Below are 19,249 nucleotides of genomic sequence, written 5' to 3'. Positions count from 1 at the left end.
CCTCACTGACAATGAATGATTCATTTGGTGTCATGGCATTAGGAATTCAGTTTGGATCATATTTATAATAATAGTCAAACACATATCAAATTAATATGATCCAAAGTCAAATAGAGTATCTTTTACTTTGGCTCTGAGCATTTCAATTGAGGTCATTTTTCTCAGACATCCTCTGGGCCTCCATAAGTTAATGTTTCCTACCTAAAAAGGTAGCACAGAGGTTAAAAAAAAAAGTCCCTCCAAACTCCTGCCCTTCCTCAAAGGGAAAAGATTATCTTCAGGTTTCTCCTCTCAAATACTGTCTTCCCAGTGTTTCAACACTTCGTCCCACAAAATCTGGCAAGTTGTGCATTACTTTTCCTAGGATGCTTTCTTCTTTCAGGCCTTTGCTTAGTTTCTCTGCCTCCTCGCATTCCTACCCCCACCCAGACTCAGCATCTGCAAGGTAGACCAGTAGTTCCCAGTTCCTCCTCTACAGAGTAAGTACCAGGGATTGGCTGAGACAGCTGAGGCAACCTGGACCTCGCCTCCTCATTCCTGCCTTCCACTCTGCCTATGTCTCTGGCACCATTCCAATCTCCATTCTTGTCACATGCATATGTCCCCAAAACACAAGAGCCCACTGCTATTGCCTCCTTTATAGGCCTGTAAGAGGCTGCCCACGTGTACTGGTCAATGTCACAGAGACATAACAGGCACTCCCCCAGAATCTCTCCCCTGACTCCTCCTCCCCTGTCCAGTTGAGGTCCCAGGTCTATAACCTCGACACTGGGTTTCTCTTTCCCTGGTGATTGCCTTCCCTCTCCTTCAGCCAGGGAACCATCACTTAGGTAATGTTAAAGTTCCCATACCACTGCTTGTGCAGTTAAAATGGTTCTAAAGCACTGGCATAGACCGGTGCTTCCCCCAGGGGACACTGGAGATTTCTCTCTAGAAATCTTTGGGTATCCTATGTGGGTCCTTGTGGTATCTAGTGAATAGAAGCCAAGGTTGCATTAAATATCTTATAAAACATGGGCCAGTCCTACCACAAAGGATGAGCTGCCCCAAATATTAATAGAATGTGAATTATAATCATTTCAATATGAAAAGGTAAAATTAAAAAAAAAAAAACAAAACAAAGCTGATAGAATGGAGGCCAAGAAAGCCTGCCATAAATGCCCAGCTTTCTCCACCTGCAAGGATCAATGTTGCCCCTACCAATTAGTTCAGTATTAGTATTTGTTTTGTGTTTTTTTATCCAAATGTTAAGAATGTGTTTGTATTTTGACCTCCGGCACGAGTGGCCCCACCTGCGCAGGCACTTGGGAATGCAATACAGGCATTTATGCTTGTGAAAGCGATCACCCGATAAAGAGAAGGCCAACATGGAAGACATAAATAGCGCTTAGAAGGCCCTGAAAACAAACTGATGAACCAGCAGCCCCATGACCATTCATGGGTTGTTGGCAGTGAACAGAGCCTAGTAATGGGAGCAGGGAAGCAGGTTGACATTGAGCCGGATGATAAAAAATGTCCACGCAGGATTTTGCTTATGTTTCGTTTCATGGTGAGCCTCCCCTGCCCCCACATACTCTCTGAGTTCTAGCCTGAAGCATCGCATCTTTTACCACTGTGGTGTGTGGTGCCTCCCAATAAAACAGTGGTTCTCAACCTTCTGAATGCTGCGACCCTTTAATACTGTTTCTCAAGTTGTGGTGACTCCCAACCATAAAATTATTTTCGTTGCTACTTCATAACTGTAATTTTTCTACTGTTGTGAATCATAATGTAAATATCTGATATGCAGGATATCTGATGTGTGACCCCTGTGAAAGGGTCACTTGACCCCCAAAGGGGTTAAGGCCTACAGGTTGAGAACCATTGCCATAAGATTTCATTTAAGGAAAGGTATCCTTGACTAAAGAGAGTTTTAAAAGCACTGTCTAGGAGCTGGATGGTGGTGGCACATGCCTTTAATCCCAGCACTCAGGAGGCAGAGGCAGGCGGACCTCTATGAGTTCGAGGCCAGGCTGGTCCGACAGCCTCCAAAACAATACAGAGAAACCCTGTCTCGTAAAAAAACAAAAACAAAAAAAAGCACTGTCTAGGATCTGGAGCTACAGCTCAGGGATGGAGTCCTTGCCTGGCACACAGAAGACCCTAGGTTCAGTCTCTAATGCCATAAATAAATAGATGCATTGTCCAAGACCAGTGGATCAGGGTACATCCACCAAGAATTTCAGCTGCAAGAAATAGAAAACATTTCTGGCTGGTTCCAAGAGGCACTGCACAGAACACTTCAAGGGCATTTCTAGAGGCAGCAGTCCTTAACACCACCACTCCCTGTCACCAGACACAGTCTCTGTCTACCAAAGATCTCCGTGCTATGTCAACTGTCTCCACAGCCAAATGGAACTCTTCATATCCCCTATGCTTTTGGATAGGCGCTACTGTCCCTCAATCCAAGATCAGCAGGGACACACTCACAGTGCTGGGCAAAGGAGTTAACCTCAGTGGGTGGTGAGCACTGCTGTCTGCTGTTCACCAAGTCTCATTAGGAGGGGATTTCTCAAGCTCTGAAGGAATTCAAAAGAACAGCACCGAGATAGAATGCACCATGACCTCAAGAGAGGGAGCCTGAGCACTGTTTACATGGTTTTCTGTTTTGAAAGTTCCACACAAAAATTCAAGTGCTCTACAAAGACAAAAAGAAGAAAACTGCGCTGCACAGTCTGGCCTTGAACTACACAAAGAGCCGAAGTCAAGGTTCCTGGCTCCAGCAGCCACCAGGCCACTAGACAGGGAGAGACAGTCCCTGTTTCCACCTGGGTTACATCAATAGTAAATTGGATGCCAGGTGCCACTGCGCTTGTCTAAAAAGAGCTGGAGAAGAGGGCCTGTAAACAATTAGTCAGGAGGCAGGATCCTGCCAACTGCACACAGGTTCTCCCAACTACACTTACTCACTGAGAAAGTGAAGGAAGCAGAGATGTAATTAGCACTAAAGATAAAGATCTATTTTTAAAGATGGGTATATTTATAGCTCTCACACAGCCAGACACTGTAGGTGGAGACATACAAACATATGTCTATGATCAGACACATACAAACCTAGGGACACATGAAACACAAAACAGGTTTATAAAAGTAAGACTCCATTAATTGATCCTGTTTGAACCATACAAAATCATTTCAAGGTTGCTGATCTCAAGTCTGGTTCACTGCTATATTCATTTTGCCCAAATAAAATTGGTTCAAATTTAAGTGATTGTAATTGTTTTGGGTCTTTGGTTTTAAGCCAGCAGCATATACCTTGGCTTTTCTACCAGGTCCATTCGTATCTGTGCATCTGTTCATACCAAAATACACCTGGAAAATCTAAAGTTTAGAGCAGCATGAGGAAGAAATGGCACTCTAAACACAAAAGCAAAGAGAAGTAGAGCCCTGCTGGTGACAAGGTCCCATGAAGTGAAGGGTATGACTCAGCTTGCCACAGCTGGATTTCAGAGGGACCGGGAAATAAACACATTGGATGTAATTTCATCTGTGCAAGATGGCTTTGCCAGTATCCTGTAGCAAGTGTTCCCTCAAGGCACTTGTCTGGGCTGGGGGCCTGGGCACTGCAGGTCCTATAGTGAGAGTCCAGAAGTTCGCTTCTGACCACAGTCCCTGGCATACTGTGCTTTACGTTCTGGCTTCACATAAATGCGTTAAACTCCCATCCAAAGCACATAACTTTAATGTGAAGTTGGAGGACATTCAGAACCCCTGAAGGACTCTGCTACAAGTCCAGCTCAGACACACTACTCCAGCCAGAATCATGGAGCACTCCAACCGGGATCTGCCAAGATCTTCTCAGGTGGAGGTCTGTTTTTGTAGGCTGTTTAGGACTTTCTCCTATTACACAGAAATTATTCCAGATTATGTCCTGATGCAATGACTCCATGACTGAGTTGCAAGAAAGAGAAGAAGACATGTTGTCAGTGCAGTATCTTTTCTTCAGGTTAGCAATAAATTTGAAAATAACCTAACCCAAGATCCAAATATAGATGTTTCTCCAAAGAAGAGAAGTAAATGGCCAATAAGCACATGAGAAGATGCTAAGCAGCACTGATTATTAGGGAACTGGAATCCTAACATTGATAACACTATTCCACACACAATAGAACGGCTATGGTCAAAACGCACAACACAATAACAAGTGCTGGCAGGAATCTGGGAAACATGAGCCGCCCCACCCTGCTGACAGGAATGTAAAATGATCTGGCTGCTCTAGCAAAGGACCCAGCAGTTCTTCAAAAATGTCAAACTTAAAATTAACTCTAACCCAGCAAACCTGACTCTGTGTATAGTCAAGAGGCTAAGAAATAACTTCCATTTAAAACTGCCTTCATGTATGTTCGTAATAGCCAAAAGGTAGAAAAAAAAACCTAACATCCACCAATATGGTAAAATATTACTCAGCTCACAAGAAAAAAAACTGGAATGCTGACGCACGTTACAACACAGCTCAAGCCTGAAAGGCGCAAATTGCAAGGGGTCTAACACGAAGGGCCAAGTGACCACAGGAAGAAAGTAGCGACAATAGGAAGTGACGGCCAGTACATATGGAACTTTGTTATGAACCCATGAACACGTTCTGGAATTAGTAGACAGGTGAGAGCTGTACATTGTGAATACAATGAAAACCACTGAATCGTCACTTTACTGTGGCGAGCTGCATGGCATGGAACTCACATTTCAATTACAACAGCAAAAACCCAGCCACCGCACAGCACAACATCGATAGCCTCACTGTGACAGATAGGGTAACTTCCTGCACACTGACTGGCAACCACCTTGAGCTCCCTCAAAGACACAGGGTCCCATCCCACAACTCATGCTGCCTCTCCAGCCTCTCTAGGTACAGAACTGCCCCCTTAGTGACCCCCCCCCCCATGGTCCTCTCCACATCCACAGACTCTCTACCTCTCTAGATAAAGGAGACTGGGCCTGTTCCCTGCTGACCAACCAAGTGACTCCTTAAACTCTGCAAAGAAGTCCTTGTGTATGTGATAGACATACTGCACCCACGTGTTTGTGTGAGAGTAAAGTTAGTCACTGAATATAAAATGTTTATACAGTGGCTCTTAAATGTGACCAAGCATATATTCCTGCCATGAATTTCTTGGTGCTGCTGTGCCAAAACCATGCTACTGAACATAGCTCCTACCTTTGTGAAACTGTCAGTCTAGGAGGGTGGATGGCTTCTACATGCAGTTGTGCTACAGGGCCTGCTATGGTGGGGGAGCTCTGAATGGGAGCTTCATAACAAAAGTCAGAGAAAGTTCAGCTTGCGCTGGGTCTATGACAGGCACTCTGGGTCTCTCCTTCTCACTGGTCTAAAGGACATGAAGGTCTAAACAACAGATACTAAATCCTACCTGAAGTGATGGTGTAGGCCCTAGCAAGCTCATTGGCCAAAATTACCTAGGGCTAACGGCAAGCAACAAAGTTGGCAGACTGAAGGCCACTACCAAGGAGTGGAGGTAGACCACCAGGCTTCAGAGCACTGATGTATTTCCAGGGAAATGTCCAGGCTGGCACCTCCAAAGGACAGTGCTGAGAAAACTAACCCCAGCTCCCAAAAGCTAGGCCAGACTTACTATGGCTCATTAGAAATCTTTCCTCCCAAACTAGACCCTCTGAATGTGGGTGACAGTTGTGAGACTTGATCTGTTGTGGGGGTGGGGCTGGCAGTGGCACCAGGACCTACCCAGGAGCTTGGTCCTGCCTCAACTTGGTATGCCAGACTTTGCTGACTCGCCAAGGAAGGTCTTACCCCTCTGAGGAGTGGATGAGGAGTAGGAAGGATGGGAAGGGTGGGGGGGGGGAGAGAGAGAGGGAAGTGTGGTTGATATGTAAAATGAAAAGTAAATTTCAAAAAAAGAAAACTGACCTCGTATTAGAGGACAGTGTCACCCCAGAAACTGGATGCCAGCTTCAATCTGCACATTAAATACCTTGAAATTTTTCACCAGAAAAGCTCAGAGATGTGTGTCCCTCACAAATGGGCAAGAAGGGACACATTGGTCAGTTCTTCCTAAATTATTTTCGTATACCCTGGTGTCCCCTTAAACTTCACAAGTTAGGTCCTAACCCATAGGACCTTGGAATATGACTTGAAGTTAAAAGTCTGTAAAGAATTGAAAGCAAAAGGAACCATCATCAGCTATGGCTGGTGTCCTCACAAGGAGAGGAAATTTCAGTTTGGATAGGTAGAAGCGCCATGTGAAAACACAGAGAGATGAAGGCCAGCTACAAGGCAGGGTCCCAGCCATGGATAAAACATAAAATAAAGACAAAACTAAATCACCCGGTGTGGTTTCTTGACACCAGCATTGAGACAATGAATTTAGTTTTCACAGTATTTTATCAGAGCAACTCTCTTGACTAGTGCATACCCTATCTACAGAAACATTGTTTTCCCCTCCCCAGAATTCTAGGTACTTGGCAGAAAATGGAGACTACTTTTCTTCCTAATGGAAAACCTGCAGAATAGAAGGGACTTCTGCAATTTAGAAGAAATGTATACATCTAAGTATATAAGGCTTACCAACAAAATTGACCAGTCAAAATATCATACAGATATCCTTCAGTCCTCCTCCTTTCCTTCCTTTTCCTTCCTTTTTTATTTTTATTGTGGGAGAGAGGCAGGCCTTAAGATAAGATGTGGTCTCACTACAGAGCCCGAGATCCCTGGACCCAATCCTGCTTATGACTCCATAGTGCTAGAACTAAGTGCTCTACCCTCCTGGCCTAACACAATAGTTTTGATGAACTCAAATATTGTATCTGATCCGGGTGTGGTGGCACACACTTTCAAACCCAGCATTCAGAAGATAGAAGTAGACAGAATTTGAGGTCAGCCATGTCTACTCAGACTTCTAGACCATATATATATATATATATATATATATATATATATATATATATTTCTGTAGATAGCATATTTTCAGGAACTATTATGGATAACATTGCAGTCTTGCCTCTCATTCATCCTCCAGGTTATTTCCTAGTCTTAATTTGTTTGGGTAATCAAAAGAGTCTTGCTTTTCTTAGATAAGTGGTTACATATGAAGACATTCAAACCATCATCTTAGATACCCTTCAATTAAGTTTATTCCAGAATTAGAAAGATAAAATCTTTTACTACAAAACCAGCAATATCTAACAATGGCTATTATTATAAATGTGGAATCATCAAAATTACCATAATACAAGTCAGGTGATGGTGGCGCAAGTCTTTGATCCCAGCACTTGGGAAGCAGAAGTGGGCAGATCTCTGTGAGTTCAAGGCCAGCCTGGTCTACAGCATGAGTTCCAGGACAGCCTCCAAAGCTACACAGAGAAACCCTGCCTCGAAAAACAAAATCAAAACAAACAAAAACCACCATAATACAAGATCACAAGTAATTACCTGCTATTTGACTATGTTCGGTTCATGTACACTGAAATGCTCCCCTTGGTCACTGAGAGATCACACATAGTCTACAGTTTAAAAGGTTAAACTTTAAAGTTCAATTCAGAACAATTTAAAAAGACTGTGTGAACTTTAAAACTTGGAAAAATATTTTATAAGGCATCAAGTCCAGCCTTCCTTCTTAAAAATCCATCCCAGCTCAGAGTAATTGAGGTTTACTAAGCAGTGAATTTTTAAATGGTGGTTCTCAACCCTCCTAATCCTAACCCTTTAATGCAGTTCCTCGTGTTGTGCTGACCCCAAACCATAAAATTATACTATTGCTACTTCATAACTATAATTTTGCTACTATTATGAATCATAATGAAAATATCTGATATGTGACCACTGTGAAAGGATCATTTGACCCCCTCCAAAGGGGGTCATGACCCATAGGTTGAGAACATGTTTTTTTAGATCTGTTGACCAATACAAGTTCTAAGTCAAATAATAGAAATAAATAAAAGTTCATTGTTATTTCCCTTTCTGAAAGCTGAAATAATACATTTATGGATAATTGGTACAGTGGAACAATCAATTTATGAGTTTAGAACTAGCCACAACTTTTGAGCCAGCCTTTAAGGGAAAATGATACTGAGCAAAAAGCTTCAGTTACTACCAGGAGTCTGCAATCTCCATACCCTGTCACACTCTAAACTAAATAACTTGGGCACAGGTACCAGTGTTTGACTGGGATTTTGTTTTGTTTTGTTTTGTTTTGTTTTGCTTTGCTTTGTTTGAGACAGGACCCATGGAGCTCACATTGACCTCAAATTCACAATTCTCTTGCCTCTGCTTCCCAAACACTGAGATGAGAGCAATGTGCCACCATGCCTGGCTAATGTGTTTTGAGTTCATCTGTAATTTTACATACACAGCAGATGTGGTTTGTTTGTTTTTCTCAGCAACTTCATCTCAAAAGACCCACCAGACTGTCCCTGTTCTCTGTCAATGCAGATTCGGGAGAGCCATCACACACTGAACATTCCTGACTGGACCCATCACCTCTATAGGAATCCTGTGCTTACCAGGAGCCAACTATATCTGTCCCTAGACTGTTAACGCCGGTTGTACACATTACTACCACCTCCTAAAATGTGACATCAACTCATGAACAAGAAGTGTGAACAGAAAGAGAAGTTGTTCCTAAGAAAATGAAGATGAATATTTGGAAGGCTTCTATAAAAGCAAATTATATAAGAAACTGATGTCAAAAAAGGTGTGAGCAAGATAACTATAAATGACTCAAAAGCCATTAAAGAAATAACCCACAATATCCTACACCCAGTTTGCTTTGCAAATATCCTTGCTCCACTTTGAAGAAGCCAAGGCCAGAGCAAACGCATGCACTCACACACATGATAGCATTACCAAGTATCCACACACTGAGAGAACTCAGAACAGAGTGGGTAGCCGACCTGCTAGTCCAGACACAGGCTGCATGAGGAGGACTGAGCTTACAGGCATTTTCTAACTGCCAAACTTAGACACTAACTGCTGAGACCATCATTCAGTCCACTATTAACAGTCATGTGACCCTAACAGAGATCTCAGCTTCCCTTAGCAACCCCTTTTATGTCCATCAGACAGGGACAAAGTTGATGGCCACAGGTGACACTGGCTGGGCTCAGGTCTTAGCCTCAGAAAGTCCAGTGTTAATTACCTGATTTTGTTCTTGGCATATGTACTGCTACCAAGCAGACCAAAGCCCCAGCCCCATCGGGCTGGGAGTCAGGCATGGAGTATTTTACTGTTTAAAATGAGAAGTGAAGGTTTAAGATTGGAGATCACTTTGTTAACAAGAACAAATGGCAAAATAACACCCACATCTGCAGCTGCAAGGACTCCTACCAAGAAAGGAAGAGAGGAAACGGAGTCGACAGCAAGGTTAAGAAAGTCAATCATTGTTCCAGACCACAGTTGTTTTACTTTTTCTTCTACTTAAAATAACAGAAAACAAAATCGTGCCATTTGCAGAAAAATAGATGGAACTGGAAATCGTTGTGTCAAAAGAAACAAGCCAACTCACAAAGACAAACATGTCATGTTTCCTCTCAAATGTGGAACTTAGCTAGTTTTTTAAAGACTTGTGAGTTTGTGGAAAGGGATTGGGAAGAGCCATGGAAACAGAAGTGGGGGGACAAGGGAATGATGGTGGGTGGTGAACACTAACACACACAGTGCGCATGCACGAAAGCATCGTGGTGAGACTGGTTGTTTTACAGAAATAACCATCAATTTCTTTAAATGTTTTTTTTATGTAAGTCAGACTGAATTTACTTAAACAGCCTCAAGAGAGGTTTCATTTAACCAGTTATTGGAGCAATACAATCTACCTTAAACCACCCTCGTAGACTCCATGCTTTTCTCCATTGAGAAAGACAAAGTACCAATGTGACCCTCAGCATAGATCTGAGAACAGCAGGACTTAGGGTACATGGACGAGCAGCGCAGCATTCCCCTGGTGAAGCACTCTGTCTCAGAACTTCACAGCAGCCTGGCAATCAAAGGCCCAGCCTAACAGTTTAATCAGGTAATGGCTGGACCAAAATAGAACCCTCAGGAAACAAGGACTGGTTGGGAATAAGTACAAACCAATGCTAGTTAGAGAACTAGAGCCAGGAAAAGCAAACAAACAAACAAAAAAGCAGGGTTTCTTTCTATGGGACTTTGAAGGCCTGCAGACTTCTTTTACATGACGTTTATTTTAGGATACCATCCATAGGCTCCTAGCCACCAGGTGTAAGACACTTTGTAGTTGTTGCTTGTTATTGTTTGTTTTGTGTTTGCAAAGGGGGTGGGGAGTCTCTCTATGTAGGCCTGGCTGTCCTGGAACTCACTCTGTAGAGCAGGCTGTCATTGAACTCACAGAGATCTGCCTGCCTCTGCTCCCCAGTGCGGGGACTAAAGGCATGTGCCACCACGAAAGGTTCAAAGAACTGTAATAAAGGCATTTGCTCCTTATGTTAATTATTGTATGCTATTCTGGTAGAAACCTTCTGTGTTTGTAAGTATTACATACATAGGCCTGAGTAGACAGCCCAGCTTGGCCCCTTCAACCCTTTGAGGGCATGAAGGGGCTGCTAACTAGTAGCCCCAATTGTTGCCACATCTTTACCTGCCAAATGCTAACCTCCCTCCCACTGAGCTTGTTCCCAATTGGTACTCACTGTCCACTAAGGCTGAGGTTTCCACAAACGCTGGGGAACCAAGCAGACTGGTCCCCTGTGCTCTCTGGCCTCCCGGCAATACTTACTTCCTCTCTCATGTTGCACACGGCCTTGATGTCCACGTCAGATTCCAATCTCCTTTCAAGACTGTCAGTCACCATCTAATCCTCACACCATCCCAGACACAGACAAATCCCTTCAGGTTTTACCTCTAGTAGGTCCTTTATTTCCACCTACTTCATCTCCCCGGTCACTACACCTGAAGCAACAAAAGGCTCGTGCTTTACAGCTCCCAGAACTCAATCCATTCAGACTGAGGCTGCCTCTTCTTCTACCCCCAGATTTTCCAGGCCTGGCTCCCTGCCATCCTCCAGCATCTGGACAAGGTCCCCTCCTCTCCCCCCTCCCCCACTTATCTAAATAAGCTTCCCTTTGCCTCGTCTCCAACAGCCTAGGCCTCTGCGCCTAACTGCAGTTAGGTACCTGTGCGCTGACATGCACCTCTCCCTATCCAGAAGGGAAGTTCCAGGAAAGACCAGCTTTGCCTGCAAGAGCCTGGTCCCCAGAGAAAGCTTAACAAAAAGAAAAAAAATGCTTGAATGAATGTTTAATCACCTGGAAAAATCAACAGTACCAGGACCTTGACATTAGACCCCAAAGAAACTCAACCTATCTGAAAAACAAACATAACCCCTTTCCTTTCTGTGCCATAGCCCTGAGTGATTGATGCCCGCACCTTGAGACCTCCCTTCCTCGCCCCACCTTCTTACAAATCCGACAGTCTTCGTGCCGACCACCAATCTGTCTGGAAATGACCCAGAATTCCTTGGCTCTGCAAACCGGAACTCCACTTTGGAGTGGAGCCCAAGGCCTCAAACTCACACTTAGGGCCAAGCAGAGAGGCCTTGACGTCCTCTGAATTTGCTCCACACATCTGGCTACCACCCTATCCTTTGGAGGAACAAAAACAGGAAAGGCACGGAGGCCTCCTGAGGCTGAGAAAGTTTCAGGGATTTGGGTGAAGCTATCCTTCTCCCAAACCCCTGATGTCTGACCCACAATAGGGAGGAAACACCTAATTGTAGGAAAGATAGAGCCAGAAACAGGACATGGAAGGACATACTGAATTTGGCAAAATACACACCTAGTCCCAGCTTTGAAATCAGACAAAAGCCTAGCTTCAAATCCAGGCTCCGGCATCTACATTTCTGAAAGCCACTGGGATGGTACCTCAACCCTCTGAGCCTCTGTTTCTACAGCTATCAAAAGAGATGCCACAGTGTCTATTTTAAGAGGATTGCTGAGCAGTTTTGTCCCTAGATATTATATTTGGTTAATCTACCTACTCTCTAATTCCCCAACATGAGCCGATTATTCATATGGAAAAAATACAATCAGGTGCCAAATCAGTCTTTGTGAGTTAGCAGAAAACAGACAAACTGGGTTTACCAAACTGTTTTGACACTGAACCATGCAAACTGACTGACATTTACTTAGTTCTGCCATGGAGGTGATCCAAGCTGATCCCTGAGTCATCTTTAAACATGTACAGAGCAAGTGAACAGTCAATATTCAATGAATGAATCAAATGTCGAGACGAATTCTATCTATGCTGATCCCACTAATCAAGTCAGACAGACTAAAATCTGTTGGTGGTGGGATTTGTTTTCATCACTGAACATGTTGTGGGGCAATAATCTACCTGTGCTTTACCTGTGAAGACTGGGCAAGAAAAAATATTGAAACCATTAAAAATCTAACTACTTCAACACTAGAGTTTTCTGCTGATATAGAATGTGGAGGGAAATGGGCAACTGGGATGTTAAACCTCCTTATTTCTTTTGGAGATTATCTGTCAGCTCTTCCTTGCGTTTGTCTCAGAAACCAGAGGAACTCTTTAAGATAGAATGATTACTCAGCAATAAACAAACAAACACTGAAGGATCATTCCTCACCCTGACTGTCACCAAACTTTGCGAGGATATTTAAGCAGAAGCATCCGTCTCAGTCTTGCTCCATAAATACCAAGGGAGGAAGAACATTGCCTAAGACCAAAGTTTGGTAAACCAATCTGATGAAACCGTCAGTGCATGGACACATGCCACAGCATGGTGTCCCTGAAGGCTCCCAGTGACTATAATTATCAAGCCCTGAGAGGTCCTACCTTGGGGTTCACATGCAAAACACAGTTTCTTGTGGCATAAACATGTCCATCTGTCGAACTGGAAGAATATCAGGGCAGTAAAGATCTCAAATCCCAGATAGGTACCTTTCCCCTAAGAAAATGCACATACTTGAGCAAACGCTCAGAACGGAAGCTAAGAGGTAGCCATTCCTGCTGCAAAAATGCCCGAGGCTTGCTTTATAATGCCTTTATAATGGATTTAACGTCTGTGGCTGACAGTGTGGGGTACCCAACCAAGATGTTGTATGCAGGCACTATGCCTAACCAAACATCACACTTGCAAAGACATGGTATAAAGTCAGCTGGTCTTGGTCCCTGTCCCAAGTTAGTCACAAATGTCTCTGTTTCTGAGACAAGTGTTTTAACTCCTGTCTCCTGTTTCCTAACCCAAAGACGGAGGTGATCTAACAAAACCAAATAAATATTCTCTACTTTCTACAGTTACTGGGGTGATCGAATGGATGTAGAAGCCATCAGAAAATACAAAGACACCCCCTAACTCAGGCACTCTTGTACTACACATATATATGAAATTAAGAGCCACCTGGAGAACTCCCTGCACCACTCTTTGCTCATACTAAATATGCTTCCTGTTATGAACGAAGGGAGTTCCTGGGATGTTGAGAAACTGCTGTGAATCAGGATGAGCACACAGCTCTTGGAGAACAGGCACTGCCACCTATCCTTAAGGACTCTGTGACAGCTTCTGGTGCCCTAGGACAACCACAAATGCCCCCACCCCAGCTTTGCACGGATCAGGCTCTAAGCCTATTACTTAGGTTTTACCGGACACTAACTATGTGCTATGATTCCTCAGAATACTGACTGCACTGTGACCAAGCCAAGGGAGTCACTAACTCATAGGACACTCAAGCAGCCTCCACAATGGGGGGTGGAGGTCACCTTCTCATTGCTTATTATAAGTACTCCCTTCAATACCTTGGGTTTGGGTGAACTTTCCTGAAGTCAGCAGCTAAATGTCTTCAGTATTCTAAGAACAAACAAACAAACAAACAAACAACAAAAAAAAAAAAAACAGGACAAAAACCCCAAGGACTCCATGCGGGACAAGAACTGTTACTACCCCTCTCTAAGCAGCTCCTGGCTCCATGCTTGAAACAGAGCCAGGCCAGCTTCTGAGTGACTCCTGAGTCCGAGTTCAGTTCCCCCCTCCATCTTCCACTCTCCACATTCACAGGTCCTAGAAACTGATAAGGTCCTGAAATCCTGACCAGACTTCAGGGACAACCAGAGTCAAAGGCCGGGGCAAAGTAACGGAAATGCACAGACACATGCCAGCGCATGAGGAGGGTCCTTAAAAAGAAACTCAGAAGGACAGAGATGGCCCAATACACAGCACTATGTTTCTCAGGCTCTAGAATGCACCAGAAGCACTTGGAGGTGGGGGGCGAGGTACCTGGCACCCAGCGCTTCCTAGGCAGTGGTTCAGGGGTCACATTCCAGAGAACCCTGACGCACTAAGTGGACAGGGACTGCCCAGGCTGCTGTCCCTACGGAGACTTCAGATCCTGATCACCCCTCTCTCTACTTCACACTGGGCCTTATGAAGCCCCTGATGGGAATTAAGCACTGTCTCCCACACCACACACACACCCCCAAGCAGCTGTGAAAGAGCACTAGTATCAGTCCCATCCTGGTGGGGCTGTGAACAAGATGAGTTTGCAGAATGAATGAGTTGGGGTGACAGACGGACAACACGCCAGGAGAGGAGCACTCAGCGGTCTCCTGGGATCCTGAGGACCTCTCTCTCCTGACAAGACTGTGCCACGGAATGGTGCCAAGAAAATGTGGTGACCTGCTTTTCTCCTAGCTAATTTGCCCGGATGACCTGCCACAATACACTGATTTCCCTCCAAGAGTGCACATCTCGTTTCCAGACACCAAGCTACCACCTTGCCAAGCAGATCGTCAACCTCCCCAAAGGAAGGCAGCAAGGAAGCACCGACACTACACCCCAGGTCCCTGAAGAGCGTGACCTGAGGACTTCTGACCCAGAAAGGAGCTAATGGTATCACACTGCACATTATTTTAGCAGTAGCAGGAGTTCCTGCCGTGATGTATTGTTCCGCTGTGTGGGGAGCTAGCAGATGTTCCTAACAGGCAGCGATTGTGTGACTACCAGAAGCAATCTCTCCCATTGGCCCGATCTGCCAGCTTTTTCTCCTTTAGTTCGGAAGGAACAATCTGCCCAGTATCCACGCCCGAACTGCCCTTTTCTGGCTACAGGACAGGAGAAGGAGTATGCCAAAAGCCAAGTTCAGGTTCAACAAGGAAAGGGAAGTGCTAAGCGCTTTGTTCACGGCACCCTGGCAAATACGGCATATGTGTTTGCAAACATGATGATCCTCTGCATGCAAATAGGTGTGTTTTGATGGGAAAACGTGACTTTCCCTCCCAGTAATATGACTTTTAAAGACTCAGTTTCTTCTTACGTGCAAGACTACACCTCAGTTCCCAAGCTGAATCCCTGATTCAGTTTAAACTCTGAGTAGCCCTGTGAGTCCAAGACCTTCCAAAGTAGAACCCAGACCCACACAGCCTCCGCTTAGGAGGCGCCCACTGCACAGCAAACAGCTCTAGTTGAGAATACTAGCCAGGACCTCAGAAGCATGGATTAAATGCTCTCTCCCCGCCTTTGCCCCCAAAGGATCCACTCATCTGTAGCCTCGGATGAGGCCGTGCCAGCTACCTTCACTTCCAGAACCCTTGGTGGCTCCTGTCCTCACCTGTTTTCCAGAAGAGTCATGCAGACCACCTCTCGGACCCCTGGGTTGTTGGCCTTCTCCACAGAGCAGCCCTGCAAGTTCCAAGTGGCCAACCTAAACACAGGCCGCCCATCCCGCATACCTCCAAAGGCCTCCACAGAGGGCCGCATGGAGATAATCTGTGTGGGCCCCCCTGGTGGCAGGTCCAAGTCTTCGCTCTGCAGGCTCAGAGAGGTGGGGCTGGGATGAGGCTTGGCAGTGAAGGTAAGGCCTCCGTTAGTGTGGGTAGATGGGGGCCTGGACCGCTCTGCGAACACCTGGTGTCTTATTCTGTCCAGGAAGGCTGCGTTGATCCCATCCATCCTCACCAGGTCCTCAACGCTGCGAAAAGGACCGTGCTCCCGGCGGTAGTCCACGATGCTGACAGCCATCTTCTCGGTGAGGCCCCGGACACTCATGAGCTGAGCTAGGGTGGCTGTGTTGATATTGACCCGTGGAGTGAGAGGCACAGAGGTGGCCAGGTGATGAGGCTGCTGCTCAGCCAGCAGGTCCCGCCTCAGGGAACTGGGGGAGTGCTGGGCAGAGTTACCCTTGCTGCTCACACAGATCTCAAACTTGACCTGTTCCAGTTTGGTGGCCCCAACACCGCTGACCAGTGCTAGATCTTCCACCTTCTTGAAGCCGCCGATATACTCCCGGTACTCCACGATGCTTCTGGCCACTGCCCGTGTCACCCCAGGCAGGGTCATCAGCTCCTCCTCAGTGGCAGTGTTGATGTTCAGCCGCTCCTGATTCACCAGAATGTTGCTGAAGTTGCAGGCTGCACTGAATTTACGGTTATGTGACAGGTCTGAGGGGTCTCTGGGGATGGAGCGATGGCAGCCCAGAGTGCTCCCCATGGCCAGCCAGCCAACGCAGAACAACTCTGGATAGAGAAGCCCAGGAGCCTTTATAAGCACAAAAGGATGGAAGGTTGCAGGACTTACGGGTCGAGGAAGTTGCTACAGAGAAACATCAAATCTTCCATGGCTAGTGTTCAAAATTTTGCTGGACCACCTAGAAATTGACATGGAAGTTGACTGAAGTTAATCAATCAACCCTTAGCACTCCTGTAGTATTGGAAATCCATATGTGGTGGGGGACAGTCAACTTCTGAAAATGCAGACGCAGTGAGACTGCCCCTTGTGGGTTTTGCTCGGATTATTTATCACACAGGGTCCAAAAAGGGAAGAGGGCTATCCCCTCTCTGCTCTGGCAGCGCTGGGGCCACCTCCTCACTTCGGACACCCCCACCGGAGCTCCTGCAGACAGACAAGAAGCCCCTATTGCGCGCAAGGCACTGTAACTTGGGAACTCAGAGCTGAGTGTGCGGGGACAGACACTGAGCACGGGCTCATGGACCCACCCCAGCCATCCGATCCCCGTCCCACCTCTCCGTCGCTCTGCTGGGGTCGGCCCCTGGTTCCCTGTGGCTCGCCGCGCGCGTCCCGGCTCTTTCTGCTGGGGAAACTCAGTGCTGCTCTCCCGGAGCAGGCAAGGCTGCTCAGGAGCGGCAGGAGCGGAGGCGAAATACCGCCCCCGAAGCTGCACCAGGACTTGCGGCGTCGCTTCTGCGTTGATCCAGGCAAAGTTCGGCGCCCAACTCGGGCACGAGATTCCGCGGAGCGCGTCCTGAGCCCAGCACCGCGCTCCCGCTGGTGCTCGCCTTGGGTGTCACAGCTAGAGTCGGGTCGCGCTGCCCGCCCGCCCGCGCCTCCGCCGGCACAGCCACGCCTCCTCCGCGCCAACTCCTCCTCCCGCCTCCCCGCGGCACGTAGGGGCGGGGCGCGAGCGCCAGGGGGCGGGACATTGGTAGGCTTGGAGGGGTGGAGTCGAGGGCGGGGCTTAGAGACTGGTTGCGCAGTAAGGATGGCTCACTGGAACTTGTGAGCCTGTCTGCTTTTCTGGAACCTAGGCTCCAGCCGAGCTCTATTTTTGTTGGGTGGAGCTGTTTAAGGCCGCCTGGGGCAAGCGGGAGTCTTTCAGGTGAGGTAGGCTTGCTTGCCCAGCAAGTCCAGGGCTCCTGAAAGTCTCAGAGGGGATCAAAGGGGATCTACCTCAATTCTCTCGCAGCTTTCAGGCCTTTCCTGGACTCAGAGACCCCATTCATCCAGGAATGCCTGCAAACCACGTGTCACTGTAGGAGGGCTCGTCTCCTGTGTGTTCACAAAGGTTGTGCATATGCTGTCATTTGCAAATTTAGCTCTCTGAGAAAATAAAGGACGTGTTTCTGTTAAGTATTAAATCTACTCACTAAAACGGAAGGAAATGATACTGGGAAGTGCAGGCTGCTTTCCAAAACGGTTTTTGGATGACATTGTGAAACGATAATTTAGTTAAAGATTAAAGGGCCTGATGTGTTACAAGCGGATACCTGGAGCAGAGTATTTGGTCAAACAAACCCGGCAGGGTGGCCGTAATGAGGTGATGCCATACAATATGTTGGATACTTTGACCCAGGACTGTTAGTGACCCCTGAAAGAATAGATCTTCACCCAACCATCTGGCCAAGGCTCCTGATTTGAATGTCTTGAAAGTCTGCAGAAGGCGATCAGAAGTGAAATGCTGGGGATGTTAGGACCCTCACTACCACAACAGAAGGACACCCCAGTCAGAGGGACTTAAACAAAAGAGGCGGAGTGGGGGCGGGGGTGTCCTGGCCCCTGGGGAATAGTTATATTCCTCTCTTGCCTCAAGCAGGCCTGCATTCTCACCACGGATGGCATGACTGACCTGGCTAGCTCCAATCTGCTACCAACCTTCTCTCCATCTGCTTTATTCTCGGGCACGCTGATCTCACTTGACAAGAGTGCCCAGAGAAAAATCAGAAGGTAGAGAGGAAGAAAGCAATAAAGACAGCAGGTAGGTAGACACCAGTGCACTGGGTATACCTGGACAAGTAAGTGCACACAGCCCCAGGTGGCAGTCTCCGATGACTGATGATCAAACTGGTGAAAACACAAAACAAATGAAATGTCCACCTATTCCTAGTGGGAGCCGAAGTGGATATAGCCACTCTGCAGACCAGCTTGACAGTTCCTTGAAAGTTAGAAGTGTGCTTGCCGTACAATGTAGCCATTCCACCGACAGGTATTTACTAAGAGAAAAAAAAGCACAAAGCCCCAAATCCTCTACATGGATACTTGTAGGTTTGTTGGAGTCAAAGACTGACAACTTCAAGTCCATCAGTTCGGATCCGGTCTGAGTCTGTCCCCCAGTAGTTCAAGTGTTGGGAGCTCAGCCCTCAACAGTAGTGATATTAGAAGGTGGTGGACTTTAAATTTTAGTCATCACTTCTTGGGAGGTCACTGAGGTGCCACCTGCTGAGGGAAGTAAGGGGGTGTTTAAAGAACCCTGAGTCAGTCGTTGGAAAGGGTTATTGCAATAAAATCCATTCTAGCTCGTTCCCTTGCTGTGGCTCCATGTCTCTCGTGACACCTTTCTCCTGCTCCTGTGACACCATGTGCCATGAGGTCTTGAGGAGAGGACAGTCATGCCAGCACTATTCCTTGATGACTCCCAAACTGTGTGCCAGATAGACCTCTTTCTCATAAGTGCCCCTCTCCAGGTATTTTATTATAGCAACAGAAAACAAGCAGTGGCAATCAAAAAACCATTTCTGGAATGTTGTTGAGCAATAAAGGCA

General features: G+C 46.4%; 1 protein-coding gene across 3 annotated transcripts in view; it reads right to left on the bottom strand.

Annotated features, from left to right (window-relative positions):
• The window catches only part of Eepd1 (endonuclease/exonuclease/phosphatase family domain containing 1), a 97,996-nt gene extending 80,716 nt beyond the window's left edge, over positions 1-17,280 (bottom strand). The window contains exons 1-2 of one of the 3 annotated variants that reach the window (XM_040729862.1): positions 16,995-17,276; positions 15,586-16,620 (exon numbers count right to left, since the gene is read on the bottom strand). In XM_040729862.1, the coding sequence (XP_040585796.1) occupies positions 15,586-16,463 (878 nt within the window). In that variant the 5' untranslated portion in view covers positions 16,464-16,620; positions 16,995-17,276. Of the gene's footprint in view, positions 1-15,585 lie in introns of all 3 variants that reach the window. The other 2 variants (XM_040729863.1, XM_013119448.3) reach the window with 2 other exon arrangements.
• Positions 17,281-19,249: the final 1,969 nt, after the last annotated feature.

Source organism: Mesocricetus auratus, unplaced genomic scaffold (assembly GCF_017639785.1).
Source record: "Mesocricetus auratus isolate SY011 unplaced genomic scaffold, BCM_Maur_2.0 Super-Scaffold_100022, whole genome shotgun sequence".
Taxonomy (NCBI): Eukaryota; Metazoa; Chordata; class Mammalia; order Rodentia; family Cricetidae; genus Mesocricetus; species Mesocricetus auratus.
The sequence above is the reverse complement of the archived record's forward strand: the minus strand, read 5'-3'. Positions and strand labels throughout refer to the sequence as shown.